The 19,310-nt window shown below is 43.3% G+C and overlaps 1 protein-coding gene across 2 annotated transcripts in view; it reads right to left on the reverse strand.

Moving 5' to 3' along the window:
- Positions 1-520: 520 nt before the first annotated feature.
- The window catches only part of ENOX1 (ecto-NOX disulfide-thiol exchanger 1), a 587,874-nt gene continuing 569,084 nt past the window's right edge, over positions 521-19,310 (reverse strand). For both annotated transcript variants that reach the window (XM_079778563.1, XM_079778564.1), the window contains exons 16-17: positions 14,575-14,660; positions 521-1,401 (exon numbers count right to left, since the gene is read on the reverse strand). In XM_079778563.1, the coding sequence (XP_079634689.1) occupies positions 1,270-1,401; positions 14,575-14,660 (218 nt within the window). In that variant the 3' untranslated portion in view covers positions 521-1,269. The remainder of the gene's footprint in view (positions 1,402-14,574; positions 14,661-19,310) is intronic.

Consider the following 19,310-nt stretch of genomic DNA (forward strand, 5'->3'; position numbering starts at 1 on the left):
TTAAAAGAAAAAGGAGAAGCTCAAATTCTGTTTAGATTATTGATCCAAGTATGAATCCTTTAATTTTTTTTGTAACTTGTATGTATTCCAGCAAACATACAAATAATAAATCCAGGAGTTAATAAGATTAACTAATTGGTTACTCTGTAACTGCCCATAATGCATAAAACAAAGGTAAATTTTATATTGACTGTCTTTGGATGTTATTCTTGGTATTTTCAAACAATTACTCTAATGTTATATGATCTCCTTTTCTTAGTACTTCTCACTTCACAATTTTTATATATTCCTGTTTTAAATAATGTTTTGTCTCTTAATGTCACTCATTCATTTAATAATTTGTAAAAGATGGGATATGAGATGGGACTGAATAATGTGAAAATTTCTTAAGGAAGAATTAAAATATAACAAAGAATAATTTGCAAAACCAATATGGTAGAAGTCATATTTATTGAAAAAAATTAATATCTTTGCTATAAAATTTGTAACAGGAATATTTACTGAATGTTTATTTTGATGCATAAACCTGAATATTACATACCAAATACAAGACAGTAGCACTAGTTTTTCCTTTATTTACATTTTATGAAAATTGTTATGCAGTCCGTGTTAAAAGAACTTATGATGGAGAATTGTTACATTAGAAAAATAATATTCTTGGTAAAGCATAGCAAGGAGTCCAATCACATTTTCTGCCTCTTCAATAAGGCAAAAGTCCCTGGAATACCATATAACTTAATTTACAAAATACAATAACTGTTCAGACACATATTCAAGTTTTCTTTTGGTATGATTTTTCCTCACTGTAAAATTACTTTTTTCTCTCTTTTTCCCCCTTTTTTTTGCTAAAACAGAAACATAGATTTTTAGGAAAATGTCATTGAATGATTTTAGCTATACATTACATATACAACTCTGTAGCCTAGCAACAACCATTGCTACACCATCATTAACTTTAAATATTTTGTTTGGTGAGCTATTCTCAAATGTAGCATATTTTAAGATTTTGCCATCATTATGATTGTGGAATCATTGTTTGGTTTGCAGAGGACACAGACCTGTCACGGTAGAAGCTCTGTTTGTTTAGGGAACTGGCACACAATTACATTTCCACTCACAAGAGAACGCCACAGGTACAACTACAGTCAGACTCTGATGGCTCCGCCGAGGTCCTGCCCTGGACAACCCCACCTCCTGCCCTCACTGCACAGCCCTGGATGGGTGCAGGCAGCTTCATTTCCAGACGTGTGTCTAGTTGGTTTTTCATAGTTAGGTAGTTTTAATTCCTTCAAAGGCACACAACTTCCACCTTTTCTCCAGCGTTGCTCCCACGCCTGTGAATTCCTGTTTAAACATGCGAGGCAGCCTCATCAAAAGCATTTCAATTTCATTTGCAGATATCTGTTAGAAAAGAAGTAAAGTCAGTTTTAGGAAAGGAACTCATCTTAAAGGTGGCGAGGGGCTGGGCTGTGCTTTTTCAGTGCGATAAACAGCATGTGGTTTTATACGTGGCTGTCAAGTAAGGTCCTTATAAAAGGAGTTTGAGGAAAGGGCTGGATGTGATTATTTCTCATTCTGTGAGCAGCTGGTGGTGTGGGGCATGGAGCAAACAGACAGAAAATTCCAGGTTCACCCTTCAGATGGATGGCACCCTTGCTGGCGGTGCCATGCCTGACCAGCCCTCCCTTGATGTAAAAGGAGATGGGGGAGGGATTTAAGAGAGCTCCGAGTAAGTCGCCACCACTCCCAGAAAACCATTGTGTTCTCACTCTGCCCTACAATGGCAGCACTGGTATTGAACTCGGTGAGGGCAGTGAGGACATGGGTAGACTTCTTGACACTCTAACTTCTTTATCTACCTTTAACTTTCATTGGGACCAGACCACAATAAAGGATCAGGAACAGAAATAAAAGCCAAAACCTACAGCAATAAATCTTTTTTATTAAATATATTTTTATTTATTTCAGAGAGAAAGGGAGAGGAAGAGAGAGATAGAAACATCAATGATGAGAGGGAATTATTGACTGGCTGCCTCCTGCACATTGGACCAAGCGCACAACCCAGGCATGTGCCCTTGACCGGAATCGAACCTGGGATCCACTGAGCCAAACCAGGTAGGGCAACAGTCTTGATATCTCGTCATAAAATCCAGATAGATTTTTTTAATTCAATTTTTTCTTCTACCAATTTTTAAATTTCATACCTTTTCATACCAATAATTCATTTCCTCTTAAAAAAAGATCTAATTAACCACAATCCTGCTCGAACACAGACACTGCTCTTGTTTTCTTGTGCTTGCTTCCTAACTGTGCATGGGGGAGGATCTTATATAGCGAGGCGACTAAGACCTTGGGTTTGGGGGTCTGACATTTCTATTTGAATCTTCCATCTACTATTGTTACGCACTAAGTGACCCCTACCAAGATAGTTAGTCTCTCTAAGCCTCAGCAATTGGGAGTAACAGTATTTCATTAGGATGTATAAAGGCTACTGGCTTAGCACAGATTGGGGCACATAGAAATGTTGGATCAATCAGATTGATTATTATTTTCCATTTTAGAGACTACACTTTTCATTTAACACTATTAAGACTAATTTTAAAGAGAGACCAAAGAGACCAGGAAGTCAATTCAACTGTTGACTTAATATTCACATGGAAAAGATTTCACATGGTGTATTCAGTATTTCTGGGCCTATAATACAAAACTTTAAGTAGTGGTAGCTCTCAAAGTTGAAATCAACAGTATTGTAAAATTTTCGGGTGAATTATTTTGAAATCTGAATACATTTCCCCATAAAATCATGTTAAATGGATAATTAGATTCTCAGATCAACTCACAAAAGCCTACTAAGCAGATGATGAAAGGTTCACAGTGGTTTTGACAAGCATACTTCAATGAGCACTGTGCAAAACACCTCCACCGGTGTCCTCACTTCATTCTCACAGCACTCCTGAGACCTGCGAGGCAGCTGTTACATTCTCCACTTTTTAGCTGGGAAACCGGAGTGCATGGCAGAAATGCTTTATGAAAGACAGACTTTCTGCATGCATGTGGTTGGGACCTGAGCACTGGCATGCTGTAAGCTCTCCCTAGGACTGTAGTCGGTTGCAGGTGAAGACTCACGGGTACAGCTGTTTTCTGTTATTTTAAAATATCAAGCACCTGGGGGTACTTATTAAAAAAACAAATGATCTAGCCCCTTCTCTGGAGACTCTGATTTAGCTGATCTTAGGGTATGGACCAGATAATCTATTTTTAACAGTCACCCCACGTATTTGTATGTTCAAGCATATTTGGGTTAAGAATGAGAACTTAAATCAGACAGGCTTGGATTTTAATCTGCACTAGTCCTCAAACAAGCTGTGAGACTTTGGACAGGTGATTGAGTAGCTGTAATTCTCAGTTTTTTGGTGTGTATAATAGAAATAATATCCCTCCCAGTGTTATTGGGAGAATGATATATAAAACTAGAGGCCCGGTGCATGAAATTCGTGCACTGGGCGGGGGTGGGGTGGGTTGTTCCTCAGCCCAGCCTGCACCCTCTCCAATCTAGGACCCCTCAGGGGATGTCTGACTGCTGATTTAGGCCCAATCCCACAGGGTTCCCACAGGGATCCGGCCTAAACCAGCAGGCGGACATCATTCTCACAATCCAGGACTGCTGACTCCCAACTGCTCACCTGCCTGCCTGCCTGATTGCCCCTAACTACTTCTGCCAGCCTGATCACCCCCTAACCACCCCCTGCCAGCCTGATCATTGCCTAACTGCTCCCCGGCCAGCCCGATTGCCCCCAACTGCCCTCACCTGCCGGCCTGATTGCCCCTAACTGCCCTCCCCTGCTGGCCTGGTCACCCCCAACTGCCCTCCCCTGCCAGCCCGGTTGCCCCCAACTGCCCTCCCCTACCAGCCTGGTCACCCCCACTGCCCTCTCCTGCAGGCCTGGTCCCCCCAAACTGCCCTCCATGCTGGCTTGGTTGCCCCTAACTGCCCTCCCCTGCTGGCATGGTCACCTCCAACTGCCCTCCCCTGCAGGCCTGGTCCTCCCCAACTTCCCTCCCCTGCAGGCCTGGTCGCCCCCAACTGCCCTCCCCTGCAGGCCTGGTCCTTCAGTTTTCCTTCAGCTTTATGAGGCCAAGTTCTCCTCTAAACAAGCTCCTGTGGATGAAAGGGGCCACATGCTAACCTGACAAGCTCAGGGAAGGCCTGCATGGCGGTCTTGCAAACTCAGAGACCTAAAGTAACCACAAAGGATGGTCTGAAATTAACCTTTAACTAAAAGCAGTTATGGTGGGTAGTTACATCCTAGGCCAGTATCTTCACTGACAAGGTCAACCTTTACCTTAACTGAGCCTCTCTGTCTTTTTGCATCTATAATAACATACCCTGAGGAATGTCTGGGTAACTTGTAACTTCCCTTTTTCTGGACACCCTGGGGCACAACCTAATGTGCTGGGTGCCAGGGCAGACACCACAAATTCCTTCATTATCATGTTTATTGTTCCTGCACCCACCTAAGTATGTGTCTATCATTTTACTTTTTATCCAATCCCAGGGGTTTCCCTGCTTTGCTTTCTCCTGCCTCTCTAGTCTATCACCAATGGATTTCATGTAACCCACCTACGTCCCTTCCCTTTGATTGCAATGTATAAATGCAGATGTAACCCCCCATTCTCCGGAGCAATTTCTCAATTCATTGAGGTTCTGCTTCCCAGCATATGTCAACAGTTTGGCTCAAATAAACTCACAAAAATTCTTTACAGGTTTCAATGTGTTTTTTTACGTTAACACTCCTTTCTTTCTTTGTAGGAGGACAGCACAGGGTGAGCAGTCCTTCCTCAGATCAAGCAAAGACTATAGAGAAGCTGGCAGACCAAGGTGACAGCCCACCCTTCATAAGCTTGTTTCTAACATAACTACCACCTCCTTTAGCCTTGTGCTATTCATTAGGAAGGAAGAAAAAGCTGAATTCTTTTTTTTTTTTTCATTCAACTTAGAAGATTCTAAGGATTTTTTTTAAATCTTTATTATTCAGATTATTACAGATGTCCCTCTTTTTTCCCCTCATAGCTCCCCTCCACCTGGATCCCACCCCATCCCATGCCCTCACCATCCCTGTCCATGGCCATAGGTACTGCATACATGCATATAAGATCTTTGTCTAATCTCTTCCCGCAACCCCCTCAACCACTTCCCCCAAAAAATTCTCAGTCCACTCCATTTCCATGCCCCTGATTCTATTACATTCACTAGTTTATTTTGTTCATCAGATTTTCTATTCATTTGACTTTTAGATTCACTTGTTGATATGTATTTGTTGTCACTCTGTTGTTCATAATTTTTTATCTTTACCTTTTTCTTCTTCTTCCTCTTCTTAAAGAATACCCTTCATATACTACTGGTTTGGTTGAAAAGAACTCCTTTAATTTTTTGTTGTCTGTGAAGCTCTTTATCTGACCTTCAATTCTAAATGATAGCTTTGCTGGTTAGAGTAATCTTGGTTGTAGGTTTTTGCTATTCATCACTTTGAATATTTCTTGCCACTCCTTTCTGGCCTGCTTAGTTTCTGTTGAGAAATCAGCTGACAGTCGTATGGGTACTCCCTTGTATGTAACTGTTTTTCTCTTGCTGGTTTAAGATTCTCTCTTTGTCTTTTGCCCTTGGCATTTTAATTATGATGTGTCTTGGTGTGGTCTTCTTTGGATTCCTCTTGTTTGGGGTTCTCTGCACTTCCTGGACTTGTAAGTCTATTTCTTTCACCAGGCAGGGGAAGTTTTCTGTCATTATTTCTTCAAATAGGTTTTTAATATCTTGCTCTTTCTCTTCTTCTGGCACCCCCATAATTCAGATGTTGGTACACTTGAAGTTTTCCCAGAGGCTCCTTACACTATCTTCATATTTTTAGATTCTTTTTTCTTTTTGTTCTTTCAGTTGGGTGTTTTTTGCTTCCTCATATTTCAAATCTTTGACTTGATCCTTGGGATCCTCTGGTATACTGTTGAATCTCTGCATATTATTCTTTATTTCAGTCAGTGTATGTTTAATTTCTGACTGGTCCTTTTCCATTTTTGGCATTCTCACTAAGATCCTTGAAGGTCTCACTGAGTTCCTCAGAAGTTTCTAGAAGATTCTTGAGTAACCTTATAACTGTGGTTTTGAACTCTATATCCAATAGTTGCCTTTCTTCCATTTCTTTCATTTGTGACTTGTTTCTTTATCTCCAAATTTTGGCTGCTTCCCTGTGTTTGTTTCTATGTATTGGGTAGCTGCTAAGTCTCCTTGAGTTGATAGAGTGACCTTGTGTAGTAGGTGTCCTATAGGTCCCAGTGGCACAGCTTCCCCAATCACCTGAGCTGTACACTCTTGGTGCATCCCTTTGTGGGCTGTGTGCACAGTCTTGTTGTAGTTAAGCCTTGATTGCTGTTGGTATCATTGGCCAATTGGCTGTGAGGACCAGCTGTATCTACAATGGAAGAGCTGCCATGCAGGAGACACCCTTATGGGGCAGGACTTGCTTTAGTGGGGCTTTGGTGCTCACTGAGTCTGCCCCTTGAGTGTGTCACTTATGGAAGTGATGAGTTGTAATCTGGTATGGTCTCACACTGACCACTGGGTACACTGGTTCTTGGATCTCCAAGGAGGTACAAAGTCAGCCACTGCCTGGGGCCACACAGCAGGAGCTACAGAGAGATCTGGAGATTCCTCCTCTTTGTATTGGGTTTGGAAGTGCTCAGATGAGGCCCAGCTGTGAAGCAAGGCAGGCTGTTGCTGGTGCCAGCCTTGGGCCTTCTTTTGATAGCTTTGGGGCTCCCTGACCCAGCTGCAGTTTGTTTGACAGGTTTTAGGCTGAGAAAGGACAGGGCATTCATGTGCAAAAGCTGTTGGGCACAGCTTGGGTGGGGTTGTAAATTGGGTAGGGTGAGGTCTCAGGGAATCTCCAGGGTAAAGCAAACAGCAATGGCTGTCAGTCAGCTCTGCACCAGGGAGGTCCCAGCACAGGAACAATGACTGTTGCGAGCACCTCTGTCTGGAAGAAAGCTGCCCCCATGTTCCTGCCCCGATGCCAGACCGCCAGTTTCTCCGTGTGTGTGTCTGGGCCCCCCAGAGTCTCACCAGGCACTGGAGCTCAGAGTAAGTGTGAGCTTGTATCTCCCTCCCGATTAAAAAAGCAGCATACCCGGGTGCCAGCAAGTTCCATGCCTCTGCACCTCCTACCAGTCTCAATGCACTTTCTTCTTCACCCCTCTAGTTGTAGTACTTCCACTCAGCCAGCTTTCCCACAGTTCTGGATGATGGTTGTTATGTATTTTAGTTGTAATTTTGATGTGGTTGTGGGAGGTAGCAAGTACAGGTGTTTACCTATGCTGCCATCTTGGTTCTCTCAAAGTTGAATTCTTGAGGGTAAAATAAAGACCTGATCTGAAGATAATCTGTATGTGAGAGGCCAGCTGGGGTCATCAGGTCGGGCAATGCCACCCAGCAGCCCTGCAGCTGGTTGTAAAGGGTATAAAAACTGTCACCTAGAACTTTTTCTTTGCCAGACTATTCTGAGTAGGGGGAGAGCCTGTAGGGGCCATGTGGGAGGCAGTCGATCGATGATTCTCTCTCATCATTGATGTTTCTATCTCTCTCTCCCTCTCCCTCTCTGAAATCAATACAAATATATTTCTTTTATAAAAATGAAAACGCTTTCTTTAATCTTACTACACTCTCATAAAGGAGGGAATAATTTACAAATGACGAAACTAAAGTCCAGAGAGATTAGGTACCTAGTGCAGGGTAACTCGGGGTAAGTGTGGAGCTGGGGTACAGATCCAGGCTCCTTGGCCTTGTTCTGAACCACAGATGCCAATCACCACAGCCGGTGGGGACTGTGGAAGGAGAACCAGAAATAATCCTCTTGGTCATTGCTTCCCTGCTCCTGGATAGGGGCCACTGGGGGAGGGCTTCTTGTAAGGAGGGCAGGATCTCTGTGATAAATACTTTAGAGTGACATCAACATCAACAGCAAAAAAAATGGAAAATTCCCAACTCAAGAGGCTTGTATGCATTCATATGCTAACGAACCCCACATGAACCTTTCACCAAAAGAGCAAGCAGATCATGGGGAATCTTGTTTTCCGTGGTTTCTTGACCTGAGATTAACTAATTTCAACCGCAAAGGCAGCAGAAGAAAGGCAGCTGCCATTTCCCGAGTCCTCACTGAACAGGGCACAGAGTGAGTGCTTTATGTGCGTTATCTCATAGAAAGTTTATTAAACAAGCAAACAAACTCCTCACTTGCTGGAAGAACGAAATGTAGAGGTAAAAATTTGGATTCTACTCGTGGCATAACCATTAAACAGCTTCACCACCTTGTCTAAATCACTTTATCTTTTGGGTGTTTTCTCATTTGCAAGACAAAGGAATAGGGGAAAAACTCACTGAATGATCTGAAGACTTGGATCTGAGTGCTGGCCCCACCATATATTAACCTCCCATCTTTGGGCAAGACATTTAAAATTAATCTGTCCACTAGGTTGGGACAAAGATTTCAAATTGAGAGGATGTAACAGGTCTTTTGGATACTTTAAAGCACAAAACAAATGGCAGCCAGCACTTAGCACTTACTGTGTGCCAGATACTGTCCCGAATGCTGTCTGTATATTGTCATTTAATACAGAGGGTAAAATTGAGGCACAGAGATGTTAAATAAGTTGTCCAAGGACACATAGCAACGAAGTAGCGAAACTGGGATTTGAAATGCTTCTGAATACTTACTTTGAATACCCAATTAACCATTCCTCAGATTTTGACATAGCTAGAAATTAACATGATGGAAATTAGTGTCCTCAAAAGTAATTAACTCTAAGTTGCTGTTCGTAGTGCACGGTGATGGCCTGATTCTGCCATGAAGATGTAAATAATGTGGACATGGATGTGTCACAATTATAGAACAGACCAGCTCAAATGAAAGTCTATCTAATATATCCATTTAATAAGGCTCTCAGCTGAATTCTGGAGTATTTCATTAAAGGTGTTTGTATCTCATGCCAGAAGAAAGTTCAAGGAGAAACTGCTTTCGGGTTAGGTTAATGGTTTTTAAGTATTTTCCAAACCCGAACAAAATAACCTTTGTAACATATTCCATTTTGAATTTTCAACACAAATTCAAGAGAACATTCAATTTGTCTTCCTTTTTTTACTTTATGGCCAAAGAATTTTTACTTTACAAATATCTTCACTTACTTTATTTCCATTTTCTGAAATCTCAGTTTCCCACACATCATGTATTTGGTGCTCTAGAAGGTGAGGAAGATTGTCATCACCAGTTTTACTACCCTCTTACCCAGCTGGCTTTTGTTCCAAGAAATTGGGGGTCTGTGTATTTTCAGCCTTTGATGCTGTCAGTGAACCCTCCCATCCCTGTGTTGCTTAAAAATTTCTAAGTCTAACATTTATTCTTTTAGAAAGGATAATTTTGCTCTAATTTAAAAAAAGAAAAAAAAGGAAAGATAATAAGGAATAAAGGCTCCATGTGTCAAAGGGCTGTGTGGTTGGCAACACCACAGAAGTAATTTGTTAGGCCTGCTTGAATTTTTTTCTGATTTGTTGACTCGAGCCCAAGCCCTCTGCCTCCTTGCCAGGCCTCTAGCACATGTGTAAATTGACACAAGCAGACCTGAACCAATTTTATTACAAGGATGGTTGGCTCCACATCAGTCAGGCAAGGGGAGCCGAGGGACCGGGGGTTCTTGTCTGAGGCATAGAAGGACACCCACATAGGCTTTGTAAGGCTGTGCCCTCAGAGTAGCCGACTGTAAACCCAGGTTTCCTTCCACAAGATAAACTGACTGGTAGCCTGTCGTGCAGTTTTCACAACCCTGGGCAAAGCATGGCCTCAGCACACAGATACCGTGCCGGGAACATTTGCAGAGAGAAATACAGAAAGTGGGTTTGGGGAGGGGAGGGAGTGGGAGGAGGACACAGGAAGGAAGAATGGAAGAAATAAGGAAAGAAGATAAGTGAGGAATGAGGAACAGAGGAAAAGAAAAGGAAAGAAGAAGATAAATAGAAGGAAACAAATAGAAGGAGAAAAGGAAATACGTGGATGGGAAAATGGAGGAAGAAAAAACAGGAAGGAAGGAAGGGGAGAAAGAGGAGAAAGGGAAGAAATGTGGTAAGAAGAGTTAACATGTCCCAGAGGGAAGCCACAAGGATAAGCATGGATTCAAGGATATTTCCTGTTAATAATCATGACTCAGTGATTTCACTCTTCTCTAACTTATATTTCACTAAATATTTGTCTGCCCAACTTAGCACTTCATTAGTTCATGTCTGATTCTCAAGATGGTTTATAGATATTAAAGCATTTCCTCAACTAGACCGCAAGCTTTTTGAGAGCAGGGTTCCTAAATTTCTTTTGTTCTCTGGCCATTCCCTATTCTTCCTAGTCCCTAGGCCAGTGCTGAGTATCGGAAAAGCAGTGAATTACCTGAGCATTCACCAGGTCCCTGGTAACTTTGCCAATTTCTCTCGCTGTAGGTGAGCAACTGTCTTTTTTAAAATATATTTTTATTGATTTCAGAGAGGAAGGGAGAGGGAGAGAGAGATAGAAACATCAATGATGAGAGAGAATCATTGATCGGCTGCCTCCTGCACGCCCCTCACTGGGGATCAAGCCCACAACTTGGGCTTGTGCCTTGACTAGGAATCTAATCGTGACTTCCTGGATCATAGGTCAAAGCTGAACCATAAAGACACGCTGGTTGGGCAGCAACTATCTTTTTATTCTTTATGTAGCCAAATGGAAGTATTGTTACCTCCAATGCTTGTCATATGTCATAAGATTTCCTGAGGTGTTGTGGTCTCTAAAAAAAACACATTCATTATAGCCTGTCTAAGCAACAGAAAACTCATTCAATCATTAATACATTGTGACAGGTAGTTATTTCGGAGAACATACATACTATTAAATATACATAGTATTAAAAATTACTCAGGTGGGCAATCTTACAAACACTACTGGGAACATTTCATCTACCCCTTTGCCTAGCTACAGTCTGGGAAAGAATGCTTTCCAATTAAGGCTGATTTGAATCTCCTTGAAACCGACCAGATATTTTAGTTTTGTATTTCAAGAGATATGTTTCTTTGTTTTTTTTGTACAGAAATGCAAATGGTTCAACCCTGTGGTGGGAAATGTACATGTGGCCATGCACCATACAGTGGTATCGTGCCCAAATGACAGGCCTTTCTAAATCCTCCCGCATCTGCAGCTACGTTATGTCAAGTCTGGTTTTCAGAATCTTAGCTTCCACTCAGTGGGCCTTGGGAAGAGGCTGCAGGTATACAGAAGGAGCAGCCAGACACACTTGGAGAACTGGGTCCTAGTCTCCAAAAGAATACACAGGTTGGGGGAGGGGCAGAGCATCTGCCCCATTGACTGTAAGATAGGCACATTCACCTGCTAATGCTCGACTCCTTGCTCCTTAGGATTGAAGGGTTCTGGGCTGATGTGGGAGAGTCTATGTATTGATCAGAAAACATTTTCAAGATGGTGCTGCCATCTGAAGAGCTTACCTGCCCGTGCCCAGGACATGGTTTTGGACTCAGCACAGCTTCAGGGAGCCGTGCGCCCCTACTGCCTTTCCCTGTCTTCCTCTGAATGAATTGCTTACTTGGTCATGTTTTTGATACGGCAGAGCTGAGTGAATGAGAGCGAGTGGTTTAAAAGCAGCAGAGAAGAAAAGGATATGCAATTATCATTTTCAAGAGCAGCAATAATATTTAACTGGAACATGGTCCATTATTGGCTTTCACAGTTTTAGGGAGCCTGTGCAATTTACATGACCAGGAGAACTGAAATTAATTCCTGTCTCTCCTTCCATTTCTCATCATTCTTATACCCGTATGTGGCCTTTGGGAAAATCCTAATAAAAACAGCTCCACTGCAGGCTGGACTGAGCCTGTTTTCCTTGCTCTCATCAGCACCGGGATAGGCAGAATGTAAATGTAATTTTACAACATGTGTGGTGATGGCGATGATGTCCTATGCGAAGGAAACTGTTGTTCTAAGTGGAATTTTAAAAAAGCTATCCTACTGGAGTCAGCACCCCTCCCACCCCCATGTTGTGAAGGGCAGAAGGGCATTTAAGCCACTGCCTAAATGCAACACTGACCAAACCTTGTGTGTGAGGGGGTCAGGGGAGGGCACCCTGTGACCCTCGAGGCAGGTGCACCAGGCCACTGCACTGGACAGCCTCGGCATGACTGGGCTGGCTGCGGCTCTGGCTTCAGGATTATGAGCCTCGCGCAGCTGGTGCAGGGACAAGGCCCTGGTGGATACTTAGCCGGCAACCTTTCATTATTTTGTTTTCTGCTTAAAGCCCCGAGGATATGGAATCCCAACATAGAGCAATAATTTGCTCTCTGGATTAAAAAGTCAATATCCTTTCAGCTTCGCTGGGATAGAAAGAATATTTAGTCCAATCACTAGCACCCAGGAGTTTTTAAGTCAGAGCACTTTCTCCATATATTTTTTTTTACCTCAGGCACGAGAGAAAGGTTTGACAGTTCTCTTGAGCATTTCATTCAGGAGATGGAGGGCTGTCTGGGGGAGACCCTGTGTATTCCGTCATTATCTTGTAAATGAAAGTACCAGTCTGAGAGGCAGTGGAATTCCCTTTGACCGAATCGCTTCCCGGAAGGCCTATCATTTGATGACCAGAGACCAGGTATGTGAATTCCCTGCTCTGAGACGTCTGAGGAGACCACACAAGCCTCACCTGAGCAAACGGATGACGGACACTCTGTTTTGAGGGTGAGAATAAAACAAGAGCTTCTACTCCACCAAAATAATTCATTATTTATCACCCCAGGTAATTTTACAGGCACGTAAACACACACACACACACTCACACACGTGCACGCACGCGGACACACACATTTTACAGATGCACAGATTAGCAACCCACACTGCTGGAGCAGATGGGACAAGCGCCCTGGAATTCATAGATAAAGAACAAGTGGATTCTTTGGCCATTTCAGCTCATACTAAAACCCAACAGCCTCTCCACAAAGGATTGCCACTTAGGATTTCCATAAAGGGGAGGAAAGACATCAACAATACAATACAAGGGAAGATAAGGGCGACAATAGGAATAATTTCTTGAGGGCTTATTCTAGGCCAAACACATTGGTGCCAGAAGTATTACATTTAATTCTCCAGGCAAAGGTAGTGGACATATTAAGGAAGAATGGTATTGGTGAAGGGAAAAAAAGCAACAAAGAAGCCTTTCAAAGGGTTATTTCAACAAAGTGACATCTCCAGCTCTCCCATCTCAGTTCATGTGAGCTAAAATGAGCATCGTCTATCACCTCCCTATCCATATGAGGGGAGCCCACCAAGAAGACATTATGACTCTGAACTTCAAGAATCCTACAGCCTCCTCATTCCCTTTGGCTCTGTTTGGCCTACCCTATCACCAGCTGTGAGAAAATAAAAGGGCATGCGTCTCTGTGATTAAAAAATACTTTTTGTTCCAGATGACTTCTCTCAAAGGCAAAGTATAAGCCCTATTAGAAAGGGCAAACAGTTGTGAGATCATGATTTGGTAAAATCGTTTGAATCAAAATAAGAACACAGTGTAGTGATGTAATTGGTACTGACCACCGTAAATTTAGAATGACTTAATGCGTGCATTTCAGGGTCAGAGGACTGCCGGCTGTGCTCCTGGTCCTACACACCCCATGCACTTTGCTGTGCTCCACGGAAGAGCTTCTTATTTCCATTTTTCTTCCCAGCAGGACGTTCAACAAGCTACTCAGTGACAGGCCCTGCCTCTCGGTTTGATTCTGTGTCCATCCCTTTCCAGGGTTTCCGCAGGCAGTACTGGCTAATGACATCCCTTTATTTCGTCAGGGGCCCTCTCACTGTTCACTGGAATTCCATACAAAACTTGAGCTCTTGTGCCCCTCCTCTTCGGGCACACAAACACTGCAATGGGCCAGGAGCACAGCAATTTGTAGATGGAAGAAACAGCCACAGGGAAATGAGGAGTGATGTCCTGACTCTGGAAGTGACCCTGGAGGGACAAAGCTGACTCAACAGTTATTTTTGTCATTTAGAGAATAATGCTGAAAAGCAACCATTAGTACAGTTTTCTTGAGAGTCATATCAGATCTTTATGCTATTTGAGGTGATATTTCCTCTCTTGTGTGGAGTCCTTAACATAGAATTCTGTGAGAACACGGTCTAAGGATAATGCCCCATTAGCTACCCTGACCTGATTTCTCCCTTGTTTGGGGAACTTTTGGGACAACCTGCAATTTTAAATCCCTCATATGCTTTTTAAAGTAATTTGGCATCTGCTGAAAAAGTCACTGCCATTTTGGATAACTGCTCTTCTTTCTACAAAGACACAAGTGAAAAGAAAACAACAATCTGCCCCAAACCCAGGTCTTGTAGAGGAGAAGTGCTGACTGAGCTCCATATGCTAGTGCACCCCTAATGCAGCTCACAGGCCCCCCTGCAACCAGAAACTGGAATGTCAATTCCAGCAGTGCAAGTCCCCTCGAGAGAAAGAGTTTACCTTGGAGTCCAGCTGCTGCATGTATGACCAAAGATATTCTATATTGGCTCCGAAAGGATGGACATGAAGAAACGTTGATATGATGCCTGAATTAAAGAGACAAACATTGGACATTATTAAGAGGCAAATACGAGTCTCATCTATGAGATGACATGTCATCATGTCACCTAACTCCAATGAGGTCTTGTCAGGCTAAGTTATTTATGGTCTTGCCATTTCTAACAGCATTCAACAAGCATTCAGTGACAGCTGCTCTGAAGACAGTCACAGTAACACAACAGACAGAACTACCTCACGGATTATAGTAGTTGGAGAAGCAAGAGCCTGAGAGAAGATGTAGATGAATAAAGGTGTTGCTAAACAAAGGCTCCTGGAAGCATTTCAACTACCAATTTTATGCTTGATTTACCAATATAAAATTGTAGTTATTAGAAGGATAAAATTATCTCTTTTCTTTCCCTCGGTGGACTTGGTCGTGTGAAAAAGGCTCACACAGCTGTGTCAGAAATCACGCTGCCTCAAATTTCCCTGATAATTATAGCTGCTAGTTACGAAAAGTATTTAATCCATATTTCCCCTAACTGCCACTGAAGGAAGCATAAATCCTCTCTGAAACCTTTGCTATTGCTCCCTGGTTGCTGCTGCTGTTTGAAGGGAGCCCATTTGCTTTCTCCTCCTCTCTGCTGTACTAGTAACTTACACGATCATTCAAAAGGTCCAGGAATGGATGGCTTGGCTGGAGTCTGATGTACACTGAGTGGCCAGATTATTATGATCTCTGAACGCATAATAATCTGGCCATTCAGTGATTCAGTGTGTGTGTGTGTGTGTGTGTGTGTGTGTGTGTGTATTAGAGGCCTGGTGCATGAATTCGTGCATGGGTGGGGTCCAGCCAGCCTGGCCAGGGAGAGGGGACATGGGCGGTTGGCTGGCCTGCCTGCTGGTTGAACTCCTGGTCGAGGGGACAATTTTCATATTAGCCTTTTATTATATAGGATGTACACTGAGTTGCCAGATTATTATGCATTCAGAGATCATAATAATCTGGCCACTCAGTGTAAATCAGAAGGTTTTAAAAATAAATAAATGAATAAATAAGGCTTTTCTATAGTGAAAAAAATCAGCTGTCAACATTGTACTGAGAAATGAAAAGCTTGATGTTGGTGTCAGGGCTGAAGTAAAAGCATTGCCCTTCTACTCTCCCTGCTCTCACATACAAAATCAAAGTAGTGGGCAGGAGGACCTTGCTTCTATTTGTTAAGAAACCACGTTCGGATGACACTTGTTTAGTTCTCTGCTAAGCAGGCTTTGAGATGACTTAAATCTGAGGATAAGCCCTCACATTGTTTATTTGGAAGCTTTGATGCTTGAAAGCCAAAGCAAAGGGACGCCCGCCTTGTATGAAATGCAGTCAGAGAGAGCACTAGACAAGAGCTCCTCATTCTTGTGCGAGGGCACCCTGTGAATAGCCAGTGACCTTGGATTGATCTGGGATAGGCTCTCACGGTGCCCTGATCTCCTGTGTGATACTTGGACTCTCTGGAATGCCTGCCAGTTTTTAAAGAAAAGTTAGCAGTTTATTCTGAAGCGTCTGGATAAGCGCTCTCAAACACCTGTCCTCAGAACCCTGCTTTCAGGTGGGCTGTATTGGTTTGCAGTGAAATGAGGAAGATAGAAATAATTCATTACATTTCTCCATAAAGCTCAAACCTCACTTCCAGAAGTTGATCTGTTTTTCTTGAGATATTAAAGACCTACCATTTTATTCTGAGATCACATTCTTCCTTTTTTGGCTAAAATGTCTTTTTATGAAATGATGGTGATGATAAAAGGTAATCATGGTGATTTTAGTATCTTTAGGTGGCAAATCGCCGTTTTGAGTGTACTGAGGTGGCGTTGTTTGGTTCCCCTCCTACCGCTGGGTGCATGTGGGAAGGGCCAAGCTGCACAGCAATGCCGGCTTTTCCCAGCACCAGGCCCGGGGACAGGTCAGCAAAAGTCCCAAGGCACCCCGAGATGCACCACCCTCCTCTCCCCCCGCCAGTTGCCTGTTAGACTCAGTCACTGAAAGAGCTGCATGAGGCAGGTTCACAGTGGGTCACCAGGTAGGGGTGAGTGGTGTTCACCAGACTATCGGTTCAAACTTGGTGCCAGCGCTGGGTCTGAGGCCACTCAGCAAATGTCTCCAGTTATACCAAGCCTAGCTGCCACCCACTGGGTGCTTGCACACCTTTGTGTTGGCGTGGGGTCTCAGGGAGTCATCAGGTGAGGCCAGCGGAGAGTGGGCCTACCCTGATTAGTGCTGTTTAAAGATCATCAGGTCTTAGGGTTTGTCACAGGGGCCAATCCCTCCCACTCCCATCTTTTTGTCTTGTGAACTAATAAAATTTTTTGTTTATCTGATGAGAACAAAATATCAAGGTGTACATTCAGTTTAGTCAGTGCAGTATTCTCTTTGAGTTGAATGGGAAATGGGACCCTACAATTTCCTTCCTCAGGCTGCTTGGAGTTTCATCCCACACTGTGTCACCTTGTCTAGTTCTGGCTGAGGTTAGCTTTCCCTACATCCACACTGGTTGCCAGTCTTCTGGGAATCCCGGGAAACTGTGGGCCTGTCAGCTCACCGGGGCAGGGGGCAGCCCTCGGATGTCCAGGAACCTTAGCGCTGCAGAGGAACAGCTATCTCTCTAGAAACCAATGGAGGCCTGACCATAGCCACCCTGAAGGATTCTTGCTTCCTATAGCAGCCCATGCAAAGGCTCTAAGGGCAGTGACCTGGAGAGCAGCAGGGATGATGCTATGTGAAATCTGGGGCTTCCACGAAGCCACGAGGGCACAGTTGTCTGTGGGCAGCTGCAGAGTGATAAAGCAACTACGGGACATGGAGAGAGGGAAGACTGTGAGTCAGTGGCAGAAGACTGATCAAACACTTGTGGTTTGAGCTGATGGTTCTCAGCACCTTGGGATTCTAAAAGCTTCAAGTTCAAAAAGTAGTTTGGTCCACTTATTTGGTAAGCACTATATTTGGGCCTTTCAGTAAATTTCTCCTTGTATCTGAAATGGCCTTGGAACGCCCTTGTTTATCCAGAGAAACTCCATGTATTGTTTTTTCTGACAAGGCACCTATAGCATAAGTAGCCCCTCTCTGTGTTTCTGATTTTAGTATGAATCACATTTCATTGTCATTAACTGCTTTCTTTCTCACTCATCTATGAACCTCTTGAGGTAAGAGATCATCTTGTCACCACCATTCCTTTGCTAACACAGTTCTTGTCATATGGCAGGCTAGTAGTGCTCAAAACGTGGTCCCAGCAGTGCCCGCTTCAGTATCACCTCAGATTTTAGTTTCACAATACGCAGAAGCTGTGCATGTGTGGCTAAAGATTCTGCCTTTTAAACAGGCTGCCTAGATTAGCGGTCGCCAACCTTTCGAACCTCACAGACCACCAGTGGTCCACGGACCCCCGGTTGGCAACCGCTGACCTAGATGATTCCTTCCCACAATGAAGGTCATTTTTATAGAAAGTTCTTGACAAATGTCTGCTGATTTATTGATATGGGCATTTGTGTCTGGAAACAAGATTTAGGTCACCTTTCATGTGAGGTTACAGTAAGAGGACAGCTGTCTATGAGGAAGTGGGCCCTCACAAGACACAGAATCCGCCACACCTTGATCTTAGACTTCCCCCACTTCCAGAATTGTCAGAAATGCATTTGTTGTTTATAAGCCCCCAATCCACCTCCTCCAAAAATATTTAGGTCAATGACTCATTCTTTATGGTCAGTAGTTTCTCAAGGAGAATACACTCCCCTAATTACTCTTCTCAGGTGCAACCTAAATATAGTCTCAACTTTATTCACTGAAAACATCAAAAAATCACCACTCAACCTTTATTAAGTGCATGTGTCTACAATCCATTCTACTTCCTAATACCCAGGTATTAGGGGGAACATTCCAATTCAGATGTAAACTGGTCTGTGCAGATGTGTGAAATCGGACAGTGATGGAAACCATGGTGGTGGTAGGGGGAGGGCTTGATATAAAGGAGCATCTTGGTTACACATAACATGTATGTCCTGATCTGCAGAGGAGCCGGGACGTATGTAAAGAGTGTGCCTGAGCAGTAAGATCCGGGTGATGCAGTAAGACCCGGGGAAGTTCAGAAGAACAGCTGTTTTATAAAAAGAGTTGTTGAGAAGGTTTGGACTATATCTGAGTGGGATTTACAATAATGACTAGCATTGACAGGGGGCCCGGGATGCTGGGATTAGAAGTCTGTGGTAACAGAACAAATTAAAAAGCAAGAGAAGCTGGAGTGATACAAACCCAGAGTTTCTCTGTCAACATCTCTTCAAAGCTATTTGTCTATCAATAAAAACATTTTGACCCATTTTCCTTCAAAACAATAGCCAGTGGTTTCCAGCCAAACACAGCTCCAAAGCTTTGGTACTAAATCAAAAGTATTGACTCAATTTATCCCACACAAGTTCAATGCATGCCAAAAGCAACATGCAGGCCATATGTGAAATGAAGGAGGAGTTATGGCATAGACACCAGGCAATGTCAGGATGCTCTAATGTGTCGTGTGATATAAAATGCTTCGCCGCTATGCCCCCATAAAAATGTAATTCTTTTAGGTCCAATTATATGTCAACCTGTCTTCACAAGGACTGATTGCAAAATTATCCAGACATCGCAATAATAAAGTGCTTTCTAAGGGCCTATCTCCTTTAGT

The sequence above is a fragment of the Cnephaeus nilssonii genome (assembly GCF_951640355.1).
Source record: "Cnephaeus nilssonii genome assembly, chromosome: 8".
In the NCBI taxonomy this organism is placed as follows: Eukaryota; Metazoa; Chordata; class Mammalia; order Chiroptera; family Vespertilionidae; genus Cnephaeus; species Cnephaeus nilssonii.